Below are 22,830 nucleotides of genomic sequence, written 5' to 3' on the forward strand. Positions count from 1 at the left end.
GACGAATTTTTTTTTTCCGACGAAACGATACCGACGGACGGGTTCGTCGGAAATTCGTCGGAATAGACCGATTCCGACGAATTTCCGACGATTTCGGCCATCAGAATCCCCCTGTTTTCTTGTAGTGGTAATACTTAATTAACATACTTGAGCACACTTGAGTAAGCATAAAATCAAACGTATGATAAAGCTTTTCTCTTCTAGGTTGAGGACAATACACGTAAAATATAAAAACAAGAAGCATTTGTAATCGATGGATGATGTACAATGATCAGCATGCCTATTTCGAAAAAACTTTAGTTACATATCATGTATTAGCATGTGAAATCCAAAGAAAACTATAATATAGATTTCTAACCGCAATACAATATTTGTTATACTTTGTTAATAATTATTTTGATCACCAACCCATTCTGAGTAAATAACAGTATTATGTAAATACGATTATGAACATTATTCAAACAAATTGTATATAGATAGCAAATACATCAACGGAGATGGATGATGAAGAGGAAGAAAAAAACAAAAGATAAATGTTCTAATATCCTTAAACATTATAAATTTAACGGTTTTAAAGCTAAAATAAAATTTAAATGGATTGTGCATAAAATTTATTTTAATTAAAATTAAATAAGTACGATAAAATATTCAGATTAAACTAAGCTTATATCATTTTATATGTTTTTCATCACGTGATATATAATTTGCATTAATAAAAATAACTTATTTTGAGTAGTAAAAGATTCAAATCTAATAGACCAAAAATATTTAATTTCATAAAAAAAATCTTTTTTAAAAAAAATTGTCTAATGATTTATATTTTAATAATAAATGTTAATATATACATAATATTGAAATAAATTAAAATGATAGAATTAAAAATAAATATTATGGAAATACCCCGGCCGTAGCAAGACGATCTCTGATCTGATTTAAAAAAAAAAATATTTACTAAACCACTTTCATCACAGGAACAACAACCAATCTGAAATTCAACCCTTTTGAGCTTATACGAAGCCATTGTTTTCGGAAATACAAATAATAATAGTTTGAAACTCTTGACTCCGTTTTTATTTTAAATTTCCGTCGACATATGACTCTAACTTATTTACAGTTCTACATTTCCCATTCTGATGAAAAACATCCTATTAAACTGACCCTATTAGTTAAATAAATGGCTTCAAATACAGAGTCCCTAATATGTATTTACTACCTTATTTACACAGCAAATAAAATAATTATATTTCAAATAAATCGACACAACTGGTGCATAACATAACCTCATAAAATATAATCCATACAACAAAAACTAATCAAGCATACTTATAACTAAAATAATAGTAATATTAAAAAAATAGATTGCATATTTTTTTTATAAATATTTATTGTTAAGAAGAAATAGTCATTCATATATTTCGATGGGAAACAATATATATATATATATATATATATATATAATTTTTAAAAGGGTGTTTGTTTTACTAATTAACAATTCATATTAAAAATACAATGCAGCTATTTAGATCAAATTTTGAATAGTTATTTAGTTTAATATAATAATATTTTATTGTTAACTATATTCCGTATGCTTTTGTATTATTTTGTATTATGTTATAAATATCTAAACATCAATCACAAAATTTCGGTGAGAATTTAATAGCTTATTAATTTATAGTCATTTTTCAAGTTCAACACATAATATACTGAGTACGAAAAAAAACATAAAAATCACTAAGATTTGATCATTATATATTATTTATTTCATCCAAATGCTTTATTGGGTTTAAAATATAATTTTATATATATTATTTATTTTAGCTTATATTTTACTCTTAATTGGGTACTTATGTTGTGGTTATGGAAGTTGTTATTATATAATAACTTATGAGTTGCATATAATATCCAGAAATATTGTGTAATTATTGATTCAGATGTATATATTAGCACACTCACACCTAAGAAGAAGATGAACTCTGCACTGTATGCATTAACAATATTGTAAGCAAAGAGAATTCAACGAATTGCCTTGCAACCATATCTTTCACCACCAGTGCATCGTTGACTGGTTTATATCAAATTTAAGTTGCCCAACATGTTAAGATACGGTACTATAATTACAAGTTTGTCTATTTCCTCACTATTAATACTCTTTAGATTCATCCAACTCCAGAAAATTTCTAAAAATGATGTGATGGCACCATGAAAAAAAATACTTATCAATACGCCATGGTATATTTAGTCATCAAATACAATAACATATACAGAATTTAACTAATATGTATATTTTAAAATATAACAATTTATATTGAATATTTACTCTAATTATTTACATAATTTTTAAAATAGCATCCCGCCCGTAGGGCGGGCCGGTCCTAGTAATTATATAAAGAAGAGATGATTCAATTATGAGAGAAACACGTCACTAATTGAAAGCACCAGACAATGACGTGTGTCCTGATATCAATACTCGGGCGTTTCATTAATTTGAGTCGTGTTTTTGTATCTCTGGGCTGGGAAAATGGTAGGCTAAGGTTGATTTTAAAACAGGCCCATAACCTGAATAAGGAAAACCCTAAGCTTTTGATAAAAAAAAAAGGAAAATCCTAAGCTTGTCGCTTTGTCGTCCCCTTCGAGACTTCTCATTTTCATCTCTACCATCTCAGCACAGAAACGTTCACGATTATTTATTCGTCGTGTTTAATCTCCATTAATTCAATCAAACACGATGTGGCTTTTAATGCGTGCTTTGATTCGAAGTCGGTGTATCTACGAGTATAAATAGGCGAGCATTCTTCCTCTTGCAATCATCTTAACAATCTGTTTAAACAGCAAACACACATTTATTTTCTGAGATATGGCTAACTCCAAAATTTTGCTTTCGGATTTGAAGTCCGATAAATGTTCTTCTAGAGTTCAAGTTAGATTGTTGCGATGCTGGGAGACGAGACATGTTAGGCGAGGTGGTGAACTCATGTCCGTCCATACGCTCTTGCCTGCTTCGAAGGTGAGTCTGTTCTTATACTTCTGACAATAGTTATGTCGATTTCCACTGACCTACCGTTAATATTACGAATCTGTTCTATAAGAGAATTCGTTAGCCATGTATGATATGCTTTGCTATTATAATATCTTTCCAATAATGTTTCAGGCAACTATCATGCCAGCCACCGTGAATGCTAGCCACTTTTCCCGTTTTATGGTGCGAGTCCAGCTCAGTCCTTCTTCTCCAAGAAGGCTCCGGGGAGATCTCCGGCGACTTATAGGATCGCGGTGAGCTTGGTGATGAATTTGGTCGTGGCCATTTTTAAGACACTTCTGCTGCTAAGTTTAAGAGAAATGATAACAAAGCAAAGGTTAATGCTTTTTGATTTGAAGTCTTCGGGTTCTGTAGTAATGATTTCTGTAATTTGTTGTGTAGAGTAGTGAAGATATTGAGAGCTTTGTCTGGTCATGATATAACCTTTCTCAGTTCTATGATGCATATGAGGATCATGATAATGTCTATATAGTGATGTAGTGATTTGTTGTTTTAGGCTATGGGAAGGAGGAGAGCTTTTGGATATAATACTTTCAAGGTAAGGGAACAATACACTTCAGACGCAGGATTGTTTGTTCTATACTGAACTTAGTGGTGTGTTTTATGTGCAGAGGTGGGAAGTATAAGGAGGAGGATGCAAAGTTTGTTTTGATACAAATATTGTAAGTGATTTCATTTTGTCATCTCCAAGGTGTTGTACACCGAGATCTCAAACCCAAGGTGATTAAAACTCTTCACTTCCGCTTATACATTTGATGTTTTATCACCATCTTATCAATGTGTACTAAACATTGTTTGCTACAGAATTTTCTGTTTCCCTCAAAAGACACCTCTCAGTTTAAGGCAATAGATTTTGGCTTTTCAGATTACAATGAGAGGACAACTAACTTATAAAGTGGGTTTTAGGTAAGAGACAAGTTTTTATAGGTATATATCACTATCTCTCTATGCGGGATGATTAAACCAAGTTAAAAAATAGAATCTTCGAGCTTCATAGAAACGCCAATTCAAATTCATCATTAGCCTTACATAAATTAGCTAATCTGCACCGTTTCTTGACTTCAAGTTTCTCTTTTGGTTTTCTTCAGGGTCAAAAAAGGCAGCGCAAAAATTTACCTCTAACAGAAGCAGCCATAGAAATTAGAATTCTGAAAATGAAATTCAATGCAACTCACGAAGAGTTAATCAAATTGTGAAACGTAGAAGAATATGCAGGTTTCAAGTATGCTCTGGAAACTTTGGTAGAGACACCTAATATGACTGTTAGGGTTGCAAAATGGTTGATTTGTATCTTTTTAGCTTCGCTTATAGAAGCACACTTAAATTATGTTCTTACTATTCAATTATGGTAGTGTCATGCTAACGATTGTAATCAACTGTGCAAAAATCTAAAAAGCAATCTTAAACCATTTTTAGATATAAGGAATGAGACTTTTGTGAACCCAACGTTCATTAACTTTCACAAAGAAAGTGCTACAGAAGTGGTGACTTGAAATTGTACGAAACTGAGTTCTAGAGTTTTTTATTTTTGTTTTTGAAAAACTTGAGTTCTAGAGTTTTTAGGGAGTTAGGGACTTTAACCAATGTTTTAGTTCCTGCCTTCCTGGACTTATATTTACTGTGTGTTTTTTAAAACATGGACCATTATGATCATCTTTATCTCTTAAAGCTATTGAAGGAGAAATAAAAGATCATCGGCAGAAGAATAAAATTTTACTGATACACACATACATGTGCTTATTTATGTCTCCTGAATCATGAATGTTTGTTTCAGTATAAACTTATATTTTGTATTTTGACCCCAAAAAAAAACTTATATTTTGTATTGAGTTGATCTTTCTTTATCCGTGTACTTTTCTACTTTTGTTGTGCACAAATTTTTAGTTGGTTAACAAAACATGAGTCAACTTCAGATTTGCTTGATAAATTTTCTTATACAATGAAGACTAATACATTAAAACACTTTGAATATATCATTGATTTGTTTGGTGATGTATATATATAGCTCAAGATTTATCTGGACATGCTTTGAATAGAGGCCTCCAAAATTGGCCCCAAGACAAGAAACCTTCCGAGCTATCGGAACACTTGGAAACAAACTCTTCCCAAGGACGAATATGAAGCAGAGTCTACCAAAGATCTCACTGCGATTAACACAAATAATACTTTTGGGAAGAAGAAATCGCTTGAAAATCCACCTCCTCTTGGTTTGACTGTAGGAGATTTATTTCCTATAAAATATATTTCATAGTTGACTGCCGTTCAAAAAAATAATACATATATGACCAAGTTATTTGGTCAATGCTTTCAATTGCAAACTCACGTGACAGTCAATTCACAGATAGTGATTTCAATAGAACTAAATAAAGCTATAACAAAATTGAAAAAATTACCGGCGGTTACAAAAAAGAACGAAGGCTTTGAATGGTGACCAAGGAACGAAAGGGAACACTGAATTCCTTATCATTCCCAAAAAAAATCACCATTCACAAGGAATAGTTTTTCCTTCTTGTTCCTCCCCATTCCTTTTTTTGTAGAGAAATATAGAACAAAAGCATTCTTTGTTAAATTTGATAAGGAACATGCATTCCTTTTCATTCCTGCAATTTTATTCCTATACGTTCATTTCCTATTCGTTCCTCGTGTTCCCGAAAAGGTCACCAGTCGGAGCTGAAATATGACTAAGAAAAAAGTGGCAAAAGTGGAATGGAAGACTCGACCTTAAATAGGACATAGGCTTTTAACTAAACTGGGCTTTAATTGAAATTAAGCTTATTATCCATTTATGCCTCTTCTAATCAACTTTAATCGTTTCTTTGATAAAAGCAAATATTACAAGTTAGAAAATTGATCAAAATGATTTTTTCTTTGGTCATTGTTTTGATTTTGAAATTACCTTTGTCATACAACAAACACCGTATAACACAAATCTTATAATCTAAATAACAATTAAATTATGGGCTATGGAGTTACTGTCAGATGAGGTGGTGCATGTTTCTACTTCCACGCTGAGTAACAAATTTGCCATTATTTTAAAACTCGAACCGAATTAACAGTCGGACAGGTTTAACCGTCAACTAGACACATATTCGGGTCGGCTGGATAAAATTGCGTTTAGTTTTAATTTGTTACTAAAAAACATTTGTTGAATGTTTTATCTTTTAAATCATCAAAACTATAATAAATAAATAATATATATTTTATTATATTTAATGATAAATATTTTATCTTATAATTTAAAATATTGAATTTATATTTTATTTTTATTTTTTTTACTTAAATTTATAAAATATATGCAATGAAAATATATAATTATATAATTATATAATTATATACATCACATTTAAATCAAATCCTACGCGTAGCGCATGGTTACTCTAGTTACCCTATATATTAACTCGATATCTTTTCATAAATCAAAGCAGTCCTTATACATATAGCTAGCGGTAAATTAGATTTTATTCAATTTGTTTGAAACGTTATCATTCATTTGGTTATTTTGTGTTTATATTATATCCGTTTAATGATACTTTTTTGTTTTTGTATTGGTCATGCAGATGAATCTTACCAACTTCGACGGACAAGCAAATCACAAGGCAGTGTGGACTATGAATTGTGCAGTATTTCAGATCCACTACTGCCGGATAAGTTTGACGGAAAAAATTTATGTATTTGGCAACAAGAGATGGAACAATATTTAACGCATTTGAAATTGATTATCTTAGTGATGACAAACCAGTAAATCATGTTGGTAACACCGATGTCTTCAATTTAAGAAGTGAAGAATCGTGGATAGATGGTGATTATATGTATAAATGAGTGATATTAGGCCGACTAATTGATCCCTTTTATGCATTGTATTCTCAGGAAAAAACTTCTAAGCCGTTGTGATTATCTTTGGAGAAGAATCATGTTATGAGGCGTCAATATTTTGCCACTGCCAAATTCTTACACTTCGAGATGGTGGACTCTAAACCTATTGTTAAAAAAATTGAGCAATTAAATCTGCAGCGATTTGAATTCGGAGGGTATTTCTCTTTGCAATACTTTTATTTTTAGCAATTTGATCGAGAAGATTCCTGGAAGTTCGAGGTAGTTTAACGTCTCTGGATGATATAATCAACAGGATAAAGTTAGAAGATCTAAACAAGAACGTCATGAAAAATCATTCTTGTTCCATTCCACATGGGAAGTTACAAGCCAAAGCAAAAACAGTGTCAAAAAAACGGTTGCTATTGATAAGAGGTCGAAAGGAATTTGTCACAAATGTGAAAAAAATTACTATATCTAATACTGTTTAAACATCTATATGAATTTACAGTTTGTTGATATTTCTCTTTATTGTCAATCAATGTTTTAATATCTAATAATAATTCTTTTATATTCTTATTAATCATAATGGTTTCATATTTTTTCCATTAAAACACATACTAATATAAATTAAAGTTCGAATAATAGCTATATAGGTAAGATAGTAGTATAATAATTACAAAGATGAACCAAGTGAAACGAAAAGACAATTCATTAGAAAATGATTTACATGTTTAAGCATATACTGTAATTATTATATCTATGGACGTATGCAATAAACAACCAAGTTTCCAAATCAATGAAAGTTGATAGGTAAAATGTTTCGTTTGACAAGAAGGTTTTTTCAGAACAAAACTTTTAAAAGGGTTGACCAAAAAAAATTTTAAAATGAAGATTTTTTTTAATAAATGATACGTATTAAAAAGTACCTACATGATAGTTTATGATCCAATATTTATATTTTATACGATCTTCCTATGTAAGCATATACTGTAGATAAAACACATTAAAGTGCATATTAGTTACTATATGCAACATTTACATTTTAATTGATATTTATCTTTTAAAAATTGATATATTTCATACTAAATATAACTATATGTATATTTATAAGTAGGTGGTTGCCCACGATTTCGCGGGAATAAATACTTTTTGAAAATTATATATGATGTTTATAATCTTGTAATTTTGAATAATAATCATAACTATTAAAATAACATTTTATTTTAAATAGTTTGAAAATCAAAAGTCTTGGTATTGTATACTCTTAAAAGATATTGAAATATATAGTTAATTCTATAAATTTTATTATAAGTTTCCAAAAAGTCTTTTTTGACATAATTTTTTATTAATAAAAAAAACCAAATATTAATGAACAAAAAGTTATCTTATAACACTTTCTATTTTCGCATTATTTTTTCTACCACTTTATTTTATTTAGAAGTAAATAGTTACAAATAATTAATTAACAGTTATAATAATACGTTAAACACATGTATTTCGGCAAACATATAAAAAATTAAGTACGTAAAAATATAAAATAACACAGAATATAACCAAGAATACAACAAAAAAGTGTTATTATTTTTCACTGATGTTTTATATATGTATCCTTTCTTTTTTTTCTATTACAAAATAAGCAAGTCAATTTTATTATAAGCAAAACTATATCAATAGAGTCTTAACTCTAGTCCTGTATTAATATATTGTTCTCATCTTTTTAATTTATATTATAATAATTTTTTTCATTGATTAATATTATTTTAAAGAATTTACCATATAAATTTATTATAATCAAGGCTATAAGAATTATATTTATAGAGTATATTAACTTTAGTCTCGTATTAGTATAATGTTCTAATTTTTCAATTTAATATCATAATAAATATTTTCATTTATTAAAATTATATTAAAAGATTTACTATATATTTTTCTGTTTTTATATATACAAATATTTTAATCATTTCTAAAAGTAATAGCCCAACTATACAATCAACATTTGTCACTGAAAAATGACTGAATATTTTTAAAGTTATATATTTGACTGTTTTAATTCATCGGATACATTTTTGAAAAACATATATATTGTGAGTATAACAAAATATTATTAGGTTTAGTTTAATTAATCTTCTGTAATCTATCATTTATTGTATCCACTGTTAATATAAATATGTTAAAATCGTTTATATAATTATTTCTATCATACCATATGTATTTATATGTATATTTTAAATTTCTATATTGTAATCTATAATATTTAATTGTTTCTATAAACAAATTATGTTAATTCATCTATTTTTTTAAATGTTTAATTGTTTTTATGGTAATATAGATTAGATTACGTAGTTATAGGATTAGTTTTCTTTTTTAAACTTTAACTAAATAAAAGAAAATTCAAATACAAACAACCAATCAAATTAAGAAAATTAACTCTAAACTTCACCTATGAATGACACCTAGGCAAATAGTCGTCTGGGACAGCATCATCAAACATATTAGCCCTGAAGAACTCGATGAGGTAATGGAGCCTTTTGTCACAATGGTCCCTTATCTGCTTGTTGAGTGCGCTGTCCCTGGCGAACAAAAGGTTCAATACACATTGGAGCCATACACATATGAGAGACAAACCGTTAGAGTACCTCAGTGCCGAGCTGGTGATTGTGGCCCCTTCACTCTGAAGTACATTGAATGTCATGCTCTTGGGATGGAATTTCCCAAAGCGTTTTGTACTAGAAATGGGAAGACCATCAGGGAGAAGATGGCGGTGGATATATTTCAAGAGCTTCCTATGTGCCGCGAATGGGAAAACCAAGACAATGATGAGAACCTGGGCACGTATGAGTAGATATTGGATGTGTTATTTGTATTTGAACTTGATGCTTTTGTGTACTGTTGTATGGTAGATTATGCTACGTTAACAGGGTCAGGATAGGATGATGTTTTTTGTAACCTATCCTCATACCAAACTAGAATTCCGTAGGAAATTAGTTTGGTAGTGCAGTAACCTTTCGGATAATGTAATGTTTGACTAGTCTTTTTAAATTGCATTGTCGTTGGGCGACTAACCAGAAGGTCGTCTGGACGATTTACCACCACTTCCAACAAAAAGACCACTCAGACAACTTAACTTTAAGTCGTCTGCGTGGTCTTTTTGTTGGAAGACTTCTCAGACGACTTAAAGTTAAGTCTACAGAGAAGTTCATAAAACATAGAGTCTACAGAGAACTTCATAAAACATAAATTCTACAGAGAAGTTCATAAAACATAGAGTCTACAGTTAGATAGATAGATTCGAAGACATGAGAGAATTCTAGTTAAGTCGGTCGACGACTAACCAGAAGGTCTTCTGGACGACTTACTTGAAGGTCTTCCACGTCAGTTCTTACATTGTGGACGCTTATGGCCAGTTTATTTGCAGACTGAGCACCTATAAACCCTGTGTTGCTTCCGGGGTGTGCGTCCTCTCATCCTGGATAGCTCTAACCAAGATTGCCATCTTGATTTCTTCTGTCTCCCCGGACCACGCTTTACTTCTGAAGGAAAGCATGTGCGTGCCTCAACTTGTTGTCCAACACAAGGATATATATTCTCTGAGTATCCTGCAAACAAAGTATCCTTTGAGTAGACCGGCCATACAAGTGTGGAGATATGTAAACCAGCTGTTGTTCCAGCTGCTATAGCATGAGAGCAAGGTATTTTCTCGACTTGATAGACACCACAATCACACTTTTGAAGTTCCAGATCAACATTACAGTCCCTATTGCCACCTTTCACAAAGATCTTCCATCCATCAATTTGTTGGAGTCTCAGAGTATACGCGATCTCCTCTCGAACAACAAGCAAGTGTTCAACACCCCGACTATATTGAGTTGTAAGACTCAAAGCATCTCCTCTCCTTTTCCAATACCACCTTCCTAGCTTCTCCCTTATGAACTCCAGCAGGAACTGAATATGAAATCCTCTTGCCCGCTTCAGTGCGGAATTAATTGATTCAGCGATATTGCTCTTTTTAAATTGTACATGTCTCCCTGATAATGAACCCTTGACCATAGGCTCACATTAGCATCCTCCAGATACTCAGCAAGATCCGGATTTGCACTCCGTATCTCATCAATGTACCGATCAAAATCGTAGTGTATGAGAATAAGCAGCACCTTTCACAAAGTACAAGAGATGCTTCCCTTTATACTTTTTGACAATATTCTCTTGAAGGTGATAATAACATATTCCTCGGGTTGCCCGAGGAAACACCTTTTCACATGCTCTTATAATGGAGGAGTGCCTGTCGGAGACTATCACCAGAGGATACTCATCAGATACACAACTCGCCAATTTTGTGAAAAACCATTCCCAAGATTCATCATTTTCACCATCTACGATCCCAAAAGCCAATGGATATATCTGAAAATTACCATCTTGTACGGCTGCAACCAACATAGTACCCTCATACTTCCCACTTAGGTGAGTCCCATCCACTACAATGACCTTTCTCTGATACTTAAAACCTCTGATAGAAGCTCTAAAAGAGAGAAATAGATACTTAAATCTATTCAGAGAATCAAGTTCTATAGCAGTGATAGAACCCGGATTTGCTGCCTTGATTTTCTCCAAATATGAAGGCAGTCGCTCATACACATCTTCCGCTGATCCTCTCACCATTTCTTGCGCGTATAACAATACTCTGTATGAAGTGGTGTAATCAAGTGTCATGCCAAACATGTTCTTCATTACATCTTTGATATGCTGCGGATTCAACACATCAATGATTCCAACACAATCTATGAAAAGTCGATCAATGTACTTCGGAGTACAGTGTTTCTGCTGAGCGATTCTGTCTGTGATGGAAGATGTATGAGTTTCCACATACTTGGTTACCCAAAACGTTTTAGTCCCATGTTTCACACTTGCTCTGGCCTTCCATTGACAACCACTAACACGACATGTTGCCACAAAGAGAGTTTTCGTTGACTTGTATATTCTGTAGGAGAACCTACGCCTCACCGATGTCAACCGCAACTCTGAAAGCAGTGCATCCCTACTAGCAAAACTCTAGTTGACATAGATTCTGTCAGCAGATGATCATTTTCCTTCACAACCATAAGCCCCTTTGTAATCTTCAAAACAGATTTCATCATCTTCTTCCTCATCCTCGTCTTTAACCTTTCCATACTCACTATAATCCTCAGCATCAGTGGCAACAGGGATGTCAGCATCCTCCTCCCCATCATGATCCTCAGCTTCATCCCCCTCCTCAGCTTCATCCCCCACATCAGCTTCATCCATTTCCTCTGAAACCGTTCTCATCTTGCTAAAGCTTGATACACAAAGACGTATTTCATGCATTTTAGTTATCTCGAGCAAGTTCTGAACTTGTCTATCACTTGTAATATGAATAGGAGGAAGGTCTGGAGCCATCTGTTGTAACAGGTAGGTTAACTCCACAGACTATGTGTTCATGTCCAGGTTATAATCTTCTTGACCCATTGCAACAAGATCAGCATGTGTCGAACCTTCACTCAAAAATAACATTCTCGCTCCTTTGAAATGATCAACCACAAAATTCCAACATCCATCTTTCAACAACCATTCTCCATACACTGCATATAACTGAGGCATCATCTGAAAAAGTCAAAATAAAACACATTAGCAAACATAGAACAAAGAAAACGAAAGTTTATTAAAGATCGACGCGGACGACTTCAATCTAAGTCTTCCAGACGACTAAAATATAAGTCGTCTGGTCAACGCATAGGCTATTTTTGCAATTGACTTTGAAATCTGTTATCTGAGATGACAGAAAAATAAGTCGTCTACTTTTGTTTGGGTAAAAAAAACTCCAAAAAAGCTAGACGACTTACATTTCAGTCGTCATATGTTAGTTTTGCATTTGACTGGATTATTTCAGAAGTTTGACTTTTCTGGACGACTTACATTTCAGTCGTCTGGTGAAAAATTGAAATATCAATATTTTATTTAAACTCGACGACTTACAATTAAGTAATCATGGGTCAGATTTGCAATTAAAAAATAAAACTTCAATATTTAATTATATATAGACGACTTACAATTCAGTCGTCCGTCCGACGACTTACAATTCAGTCGTCCGTCCGACGACTTACATGGATTTACGAGGTTTGACCAGAATCTCGGAATAAAATTATGGACGACTTACATGTAAGTCGTCGGGCGGACGACTGAATTGTAAGTTGTTTAGGTATAATAAAATATTAAAAAAAAAATTCAATGGCAAAACTAACCTATGACGACTTACATGTAAGTCGTCGGGTTTTAATAAAATATTGATATTTCAATTTTCCACGAGACGACTGAAAATAAGTCGTCCAGGAAAGTCAAAATTCCGACAAAATTCAGTCAAATGCAAAACTAACCTATGACGACTTACATGTAAGTCGTCTAGGTTCTTTGGAGATTTTTTTTGTAACCAAACAAAAGCGACTTATATTTCAGTCGTCTCAGGAAACAGATTTCAAAGTCAATTGCAAAAATAACCTCTGCATTGACCAGATGAGTTCTAGGTAGTCGTCTATAGCCAGACGACTTACTTGGGAAGTCGTCTGGACGAACAGATCTGGAAAAAAACTCGATTTCATACCTTAAATTGGTGAGATAACTTCCTTAGCACACATAAGGTTTCTCCAAGCACACAGAATCTCAAACGAAAGTGACCCACCTAGAATCGTTATCTTCTATGACTCTATGAACCATAAAAAATGTAAAATCAAAATCTTGGGTTTTTTTTAGCTGAATGTGGAGAGAAAGTGAGAGAGATGTTGTGTTTAGTTTATAAGAATGGAGAAAGAAGAAGGGTAAATCGATTTTGGAGCATTAAGAGCTTCAAATTGGTTGTTCATGGTGGTTGAGGTATTGATGACAATGGCAATCTTGTAATTACTTGAAGATGATGAGGGTGAGATAGTAAAAATGTCATTTTCGAAAAGAAAAAAAAAATGTAATGGTAATTTCGTGAATTATATGAACTTGTGTAGTGGATAGGGCATAACTAATTTTTTTTTTTAAAGGAGGTTAGTTTTGTGTTTGACTTTGAGTTATATGTCAATTTTGCAAAAAAACCCTATATTTTATTTCAGTTTTGATAATACAAAGAACTCTCATTGTCTATTTATCTCTCTTTTTATTTTTTTCATATAAATTTTAAATTTATTTACATTATTTACATGATGCATGTGTTTTTAATTATAATATGTATTATGTAAATATATAGTATTGTGGTTTAAATATGTATTAATGAACGATATATGTGTTTCGTTAATTACTAATGTTTTCAAACTTTGATTTTAAAACTACAGTAACATGGCTTTAGCGTAATATTATTATAATTTATGTATTGCATTTTTATCGTATATTTTGATTTTTTTTATTGTAATTTTATTTTATTTAAATATGGAATTTACTTTATTTGAACTGTTTTTTAACTAACTACTTTATCTTCTTGATCTGTCTTCATCTCACATGATCTAATATGCACCGTTTGAACTCCCAGAGGAAATATAAGGTCTTCTTGATGCAAACCTGTTGTTCCGATGTAGTCCCATTGATTCTGGCCGTCATAGAATCTCAAGTCTTCGCAATATCGATCTTTAAAGTAAACTTTTGAAAATATTATTTTCATACCATAAATTCATGCGTTATATGTTGAATAATATATTACATTTCGTAACAAAAAAAAACATACAGACTAAAACTAAGACTTGTAGGTTACCCAATATAGTCACCGGCAAGGATAGGCGGGAATCTGCACCGAATAGAAACCAATTCATATGAAAGGACTCAAGTATTTGTAACAACCCGCCCCATGGGACCCAGGCTGGCACTGCTGAGAAACGATCCCAATCCTTCACCTGTAAGCCCTAAGCTCTCTAGGTAGGTTGTTGGTGCGCTTGGCGTTCATCGAACCCAAAACATCATCCTTTAATAACCTTCCCACAGGAGAAGTTATCACCAATTGTTGTTCATACACAGCTGTAAGAACAAAAGGCTACGCAAAAGAGAAGAGTATGACGAGAGTTACAATGTAAATTTAGAAATGTTTACATGAAACCCTGGGACTCCATCAGTTAAAAGAAAAGTGACCATCCTGTAATCCGAGTGAGCTGAGGCACCATATGTTTCTACAACCGACGACATCACTTCACCTATATAATCCATAGCAAGTGTAGAGATCAAAACTAGACTCGAACTCCCTAAATATGGGATTGATCTATCTTTCCCCTGATCACTTCACCTATACTCCATAGCAAATGCACAGTCGTCTGTTTGATGTACATAGATACCTGGATAGCATAAGAGGCGAACAACTGTTGTAGGATCATTCAAGGCTCCGATATTTTCGAAGAAACCCTCATCTAAATCCAATGCCAACGCAATCAAGCCGAGAAACTTTCGACCAACGGACCTTAGAGCAGCAAATCAATATGTCAAGCACAACTAGCAAATTGATCTAGAAAAAAACTAATATAGAAGAGAGAGAAAAAATCTTGAGATATATATTAACCTCATTTACATGTAAAAGATGAAAAGAAGATATATCAAGAACACAACAGACACCTATATTGTACATTTGTAACCAGCCTATTTGTCAAAACTAACTGTCGATATTATCAACTTGAAACCTATATTCAACTTTAAGTTTTAAACCTACTATGTTCCTTGCCTCACCCTTAGATCTTTTCGTCTCTCCTCTCTTCCTTGTTTGAGTCTCTGGATTTTCGTCAATGTTGGCGAATCTATGGTGAAACCTTGGTGTCTAGGGTGTCCCTGGAGCTCAAGCGAAGAGATCTGCGATGGCTTCGTCTTTGGGTCCTTAGCCGCTTTCCCCTGTGGTCGACAGAGACTGGATCTGGGTCAGAACTAGTTCCAAGAGTTCGCCGGTGAGTTGTAGCGTCGCTGCCTCCTGCTTTCCGGTTCCTCCTCTTCTCCTGTTGACGTTCAGCATGGTGGGTCCGAGGTTAAGGTCTTTAGAGCTTCTCCACTCTGTTACAGAGTAAAGCGTTTTTGTGGCAAAACGCTGAGAACCTCTTTTCCTAGTCTCAAGCATCAGCAGGCATGGCAGTCCTTTGTTGGTGAGTAGCTGGCTCGTCTCTAAGATATGGGAGTTTTGGAAGCAAAGGTTTAGAGGACAGACCCATCGTTTCCCCCTAGATCTAAAGGGTGAGCTGTAGCCACCGTGGACTTGCCTGTTTTGAGGAGACGTTTTGCTCCTCCTGCATCTCACCTCCATTTCAAAGCTTCCGGTGAGTTCTTTGAGACCGCTGCGGACGTATGTGCTTATCTTATTGATCGCGTGGCCGGTTTGGGGAGCGTATTGTACCGCCTGCGCTTGATCAGAATTGTGCTTCAAGCAAGTGTGTGTGTCTGTTTGTTTGGTCATGAAGTCCTATCTCCGAGTGGTCGCCAGGAAATTGTTTTCAACGCGGTCCTCCTCGACTAGCACCGGAGCGCGTCTTGCCAGCTGTCCGGTGTCGCTTAACGAGAGACCTCCGGGTTAACCCCAGTAAATCATAGCCCTTTGGACCTTCTCCTCTATCCTTCTCGGGTTTAGGAAGTGCTTTGATTTGGACCAATATTGCTGATGTTTGTTGCTGAATTGTGTTTCATTGCTTGGCTTTGTTGGACAAGCATTGAATTTGTGATGTTTAAGGTTTTTTTTAACTTTTTTGCGGCTCTAAGCATCGGTTTGGCTCTCGAGCAAACTGGATTGCAGGCTCAAACTTGTAATCAAACCATCATTATTGACTTAATGACATTTACAATTTAGCAAAAAAAAATAAGAAATACATGGTTCCAGAACATTCTTGTAGTAACATTCCATGGTTTTCCTCTATGATGGCAAGAGATCTTTTCCACACGGACACATAACCCGTGAGAGATAAGATAGAAACCGTTAAATGAAACAGAAACAGGTAGTAAAATATATATTACCTTCAGGAGGCCATTGGTTTGGATAATGTTGTCCCAGAGCTCCTTCCAAAGAGCCAAGATAAAAGCTTTCCTTAGAATCACCTAAAAAAAACAGAGAGCTAAAAAAACCTTTAGATGAACTCAGCAAAAAAAAGAAGCCATATATGCAAAATGGTATATAACATCATCACATGTGAAGGAGGTCAAGGATGGGTCGAGTTTCTCCGCATAGAAAAATGCACCGACCGCCCACAGCTAATGGACCACTCAGGTTTGCTCTTTCGGTCTGTGGGCTTCATACCGTCCGACGGGCGGTGCATTAATTTTTTCAAGGCCCGTAAGTATTGTTTACTAACCCTGCAATCACCACGTGACTTTTTTCGTGCTTTGACGTAACTCACACGATATCGCGAATCACTTTCAATAGGTCACCCGTCATTCCATTTTTCCAGCTCAAGCACGTACGCTTAACTCAGGAGGTCTAAATGAATGTATACCCAAAAAGGTAAGTGTACTTTGGTAACATAGGTAACAAAATCAATTCTCTTAAACCCTTCCACATATACCAGAAATCAGGATCTTGACATAGAAGAACCCATGTTCAAGACATGCCTTATTACAGACAAAGAACATCAAAACAGTTAAGAATTAGAACATAGAATTGTCTCAACTCTCAAGCAACAAGCATAGATCTTCTGATCACCAAGCAGAGCTATTAGTACATAAAGAAGAAGAAGAGTTTCTACTCTTGTGAAAGCAGATGATAGAGATAACAGAGAGAGAGACTACTACGGTGAAGACGAACCTTACGAATCAACTATGCTGTGGATATCTTGTTCGGCAAAGAGATATCGATGATAGGAAGTACAAGTGACGTCTCCATTTTCATAATCTCTGAGTGGTTTTGCTCTGATCTTCGTTTTGACTGACAATAAAATAGAATGCGAGTGTTGAAGTGGGTTTTAATCAAAGGCATGTTTTGTATGATACTAAAATGGGACCATAAATGCCTATTTCTATTTTGTTCTCATTGTTTGTTTAAAGTTCTTTCAACCAGGACTTGTGGTCTGGTGGTGATTAACTTGAGGGTAAAAGCCTAATACGGAGAAGAAACCATGATTCGAGTCCCGGCCAATGAAAAATTAACATTCTGGCATCGCCAAAGACCGGTGACCGACAAGTGGCAACATGTGACTAGTCTGGACCACTGTGGTCAAGATATCCATGTATAATTAAAAAAAAAAATTAGGACTTTCAAGTTAATGAGATTTATAGACAACCCTTGCTCCAGCGATGTATGTGCGTAAAGAAACTTCTTTCGGTAGAAGACATCATTTTCTACAACGAATAATAGAGAAAGTAAACTTCTTTCGGTAGAAGACATCATTTTCATCGAGGCAAGGGTATATAGAGAAGTCGGATGCGATGGTGAAGGCTTTGACACAGTTTTAGGAATTGTTTTTACTACAGATCTCTTGATGTCAATGTTCTATAGTCGGCGTAGGCGGCAAATTGGTTAAACCCAAAATAATTATAAAAAAAAATCTGATTTAAGCAGAAAATCATCCTAAACTGATTTGAAAAAAAAAAAAAGAGAGTCTCTGTAGGAGCTAGGTGTTAAGTCTCAAGGGGCCCTATTTTATAACTGTTTGAACCTTGATTTGTATTATTCTGAACATTCATTAAGGTAATTAAGAAGTAAAAAGGAATGATCCAATAAGGAAAATTTTTGTACTATTTGTTGGGTTCTCCGAGATGAGATGTCAAATAGTTTGGAGAAAACGTTTTATGAGACTTTAACTTGCTTGGCCAGTAGGGATGTCAAATGGGCGAAATGTCCATGGGTAGCTCATGCCCAAATCAATTTGGACTAATATGGACATGTCCAAATCTGTCCAGAAAATATTTTGTCCAAATAGGCGACGTCCAGATATACCCGTAGCCCAAATGCGCAAAACCACATGGACACTCGACGGCCCAAATCTTAAAAATATATAGGTTAATATATTTGGGGAAAAATCAAAATCAAAATTATAAACGGAGAAATTGATTTTGAGATTCTTCACTTTATCTTCTTCACTATCGTAGCTCAAGCTTTCTAACTTCATCCTCTTCCGTTTTCAGGTTTGTTGTAGTCTCTCTCTCGATTTAGGGATGAGTTTTCTATTATGGGTTTGATGGGGTTTGCGATTCTAGGTTTGATGGTGTTTGAGATTCTGGGTTTGCTGGTCTTGTTTTGGATGTGGCAAAGAGGTGGAATTCCACCTTCCTTTCAGATGTTATCTAGAGCCATTCCGTTTAGAGAAGCATTGCGTAATCTTTCTGAAGTATATCCGAGTTACAAGTGCTTTCCATCAGATTTGGAGTGGTCTAGAGGAGCACTCATCTGTGATTTTTTGTCCATTTGCTGAGATGACAAATCTGATATCTGGCTTATCATATCCGACTGCGAACTTTAATTTTATGCAAATCTGGAAAATAGAATGTTGGCTGAGAGCACATGAGACTTCAGAAGATGAGACAATTTGTCAAATGGTGGAAACAATGAAGCTGAAGTTTGACAAGTACTGGGAAGAATACAGTGACATCCTTTCTATTGCTGCGGTGTTGGATCCAAGGTTAAAGTTTGCTGCCATGGAGTATTGTTATGACACCTTGGATCCATTAACAAGCAAGTTGAAAGTCGATCATATCTGAAAGAAGATAAAAAAGCTATACGAAGTTTATAAGAAGGATTCTAAGAGCACTACTGCAAGCACTTCAAAAACCTCCCTGGTGAACAGTATACCAGCTGGGTATGGGGTAAGTAGTTGGTGTGTTCTTGATGTTTTTATGTTCATAATGTATGAATTTTAGTATCGGTGTGTTCTTAATGTTTTTATGTTCATAATGTAGGATTTTTATGTTCTTTTCACAAAATGCGGGAACAGGAAAGTCAGCTTTAGATGTGTACTTGGCTGAACCGGTTTTAGATATGGCTGCCTTTAAGACTCTAGATGTCTTGAGATATTGGAAAAACAATGCAACACGGTTTAAGGAGCTGTCCCGCATGGCGTGTGATGTTCTTTCAATTCTCATTACAACTGTGTCTTCTGAGTCGTCATTCAGTGCTGGAAGCCGTGTTCTTAGCAAATATAGGAGTCAGCTTCTTCCATCAAATGTACAAGCTCTCATTTGTGGAAGAAATTGGTTGCGTGGGTTTGAAGTGACGAGTAAGCTTTCTGATTTTATATTGAAATGTTCATTATATGTCTCTTTACTCGATTGCATTGTTTATATGTCTCTTTACTTGGCTGCTGTGATTTTTATACTGATTTGCTTGCATCTTTACTTGTGGATTAAACATGCTGAATGTCTCATTAGGTGATTCTGAAGATGATGAAGAAGAAAAAGAAGAAGAAGAGAATGAAGGTGAAGCTGAAGAAGAAAGTGGAAGAAAGAAGAGAAGGAAGTGAGATTAAGTGAAGGAATGAAGTTTAAGTACCTTTTGGAGTTCCGGTTCAAGTAGCCGTTAAAGTTTAAGTACCTTTTGTAAAACATGGAGTTTAAGTTTGTAAAACATGGAGTTTAAGTTTAAGTTTGTAAAACATGAAGTTTAAGTTTAAGTTTAAGACTTTAAGTATCATCTTTTAAATTGAAAATTAGACTTTTTAGAATATGTACATCTTTTAAATGACATTTAGAATCTGCACATCTTTTAAATTGAAAATTAGACTTTTTACATAAAGTAGACGTCTGGACCCCATGGACAACCCATCTGGTCATGGTCCTATTTGGTTATGGTCCTATTTGGATATAGTCTTGTTTGGGCTTCGACCAAAACCGTCCAGAAAAAAATAAGTCCATCTGGACACGCCCAAACCCACCCAGCCCGTCCAATTGACACCCTATACCTATACGAAGAGATCTTGAATAAACAAAGGAGATGGCTACCGTACAACCATGCTTCTCATTTCAGGGACTCCTTGCAAAAATAGTGTACTGACAACATATTACTAAACAGTAAACTGGCAACTAGGTTTGTAGTTTTTATCATGCTGTTGTCCAACACTGTATTCCAGTTTTGAGATGGATATTGGAAACATTGTTCAAGGTAGTGAAATATGTAATCAGTGTGACACATGGCAGTGTGTATAATCAATCTGAGTTTTTATTCACATAAATCAGCATTCCAGTTGCTATCTTTTTCAGCCTGAATAACTATAACACAAAAGTCTTTTACAAGTTTATGAAGACAAGCAGAGTAAACTGAAAAATGTTATTTATTTTGTCTGTAATTAGAACATTCAATACGTTCTCTACCTCGATGAATTTGCAGAGATCTTACAAGCAGATCTCTTGATGGATTCGATTCTTTGTAACCTAATCTGTTCTCTGAACTTTGCAATGAACTCATCAGCCTTCTTGTCCACGTCACTGATGTTCCCACAATTTATTTCCTCTTCTATCTTCTTCTCACTATGTTCACCATCTTCGTGGATTACATTTTCTGTTATCATATCTTCTTTATCCTCGGATTCTTCAGTTGCCTTGCTCCCCACGAAACTTCTTCTATCATTCCTGTTCATGTCTTCTCTGATATCTTCTTTCGTTTCCGCGATTGGATCAGACCACCAGACTTTTGTAGGAGAGTTTCTTGTCGCTGAACGTTCATCGAGTTTCATCTTTTGCTCCGACAGTTTTCTCCGTTCGCTGCTTACTCTGAGTTTACTCGGAGGCGACTTATAGTAGTCCATCGGAGGTGGTGGTGGCGGAGGCGGTGGAGGAGTATAATTCTTCTTCTGAACTGATTCTCTGTAGCTTCGGGGAGGAGGATAATCCTTTCTCGGCGCCGAGTTATAAAACGCCGGCAACGGCGGCGGTGGCGGAGGAGGAGGAGGTGACGGTGACGGGTGAAACTCCTTCTTCCTCACGGTGTCCTCAGCTCCAGACTCAGATGTAAGCTTAGGTAAAGGCGTTGAAGAAGAGGAAGATGACGTCAGATTCGCCGGAGTCTTGATCAACGGCTGAGATTCAATCTCCATCGACGATGATCTTGACCTCCACGGAATCGGAGAAGGAAGCGCATCGCTGCTGTTATCATCAACGAGAGTCTTCAAGAGCTGTCTCTTTGATCTCACACTCTCCCATCTGCCGGAATCAGAACCGCGAGAGTAGTTCAAGCTTCGAACAGGCAAAAGCAGAGGCTTTTCTCTGACACCTGAAGTAGAGAGAACGGTCTCTGGAATTTTCGTCTGGTACTTGTTCCTCCATGTCTGAATCCTACGGTGGTGGTGGTGGTGGTTGTCGAGGGAGGAATCATCGGATCCACTCTCGTGATGATCCACGTTGAAAACAGAGGATGATACTTCGAGAATCTTAGGCACATAGGGATGAGGGTTATTAGTATTGTTATTGCTTTCTCCTCCTCCTTCGTAGTTCCGGCGGCTGAAGAGGCCGTAGGAGACGGCGATGCCGACGAAAATCATATGGAGAAGCTCGAGGAGTCTGGTTTGATTAGCGAGCTCAGGCGTCTGAGAAAGGAAGACTGGTACGAGGGAGCATAAAAGGGCGAGGATTAGGGCTTTAAAGAGGAATCGAGAGTAGAATTTTCTAGGGTTTTGATCTTTTTTGTCACCCGATTGAGTTGTTTTCTTCGAGCTTCTTGTTGTTTCCACCATTAGAGAGAAAGTGAGTTGTACTTTAGGTTGGTGATGAAAGATGGTTTGAAAATACGATTAAAAGACCAAAGTTAGTGGAAGTGCTAAGACTTCGAGGTTAAGTTCTGTTTTTTTTGGGGGTTTATAAAAAATGTGAGAATAAGAAAGAGATTGAAGAGAACAAAATCTGACGTCCAAGTTGATGTGTGAATTCATTCCCAACTTTAATTTTGTGGGGTTTCTGATACTATTCTAACGTTATTTCTGATGGTTGACAGCGACCGGAGAATCGCTATGTTGAACATCCAAATGTTGATTACTTTCCAAGCAGGGCAAATTTTCAAAATAGCACATTTCTAAGTTTATGTCACAAAAATAGCTCTCAAAAACTAAATTGACCAAAAT

The 22,830-nt window shown here is 35.0% G+C and overlaps 1 protein-coding gene, 1 long non-coding RNA gene and 1 pseudogene across 2 annotated transcripts; 1 reads left to right on the top strand and 2 right to left on the bottom strand.

Moving 5' to 3' along the window:
* Positions 1-313: 313 nt before the first annotated feature.
* LOC111208513 lies at positions 314-10,082 on the top strand. Its single transcript, XR_002660417.2, has 6 exons — positions 314-3,004; positions 3,149-3,353; positions 3,534-3,575; positions 3,649-3,757; positions 3,842-3,943; positions 4,126-10,082. It is a non-coding gene; the product is annotated as an uncharacterized LOC111208513 (long non-coding RNA).
* Positions 10,083-14,224: 4,142 nt separating this feature from the next.
* LOC106412869 lies at positions 14,225-17,106 on the bottom strand (annotated as a pseudogene).
* A 3,808-nt stretch (positions 17,107-20,914) lies between these two features.
* LOC106411886 (serine/arginine repetitive matrix protein 1) lies at positions 20,915-22,593 on the bottom strand. Its single transcript, XM_013852741.3, has one exon. The coding sequence runs from the start codon at positions 22,444-22,446 to the stop codon at positions 21,085-21,087; it is 1,362 nt and encodes a 453-aa protein (XP_013708195.2). The 5' UTR covers positions 22,447-22,593; the 3' UTR covers positions 20,915-21,084.
* Between the last annotated feature and the right edge of the window lie 237 nt (positions 22,594-22,830).

Source organism: Brassica napus, chromosome C8, assembly GCF_020379485.1.
Source record: "Brassica napus cultivar Da-Ae chromosome C8, Da-Ae, whole genome shotgun sequence".
Taxonomy (NCBI): domain Eukaryota; kingdom Viridiplantae; phylum Streptophyta; class Magnoliopsida; order Brassicales; family Brassicaceae; genus Brassica; species Brassica napus.

Bases quoted from the DNA above. Each gene is read 5' to 3' on its own strand.
- LOC106411886 (XM_013852741.3), bottom strand. From the start codon at position 22,446: ATGGTGGAAACAACAAGAAGCTCGAAGAAAACAACTCAATCGGGTGAC.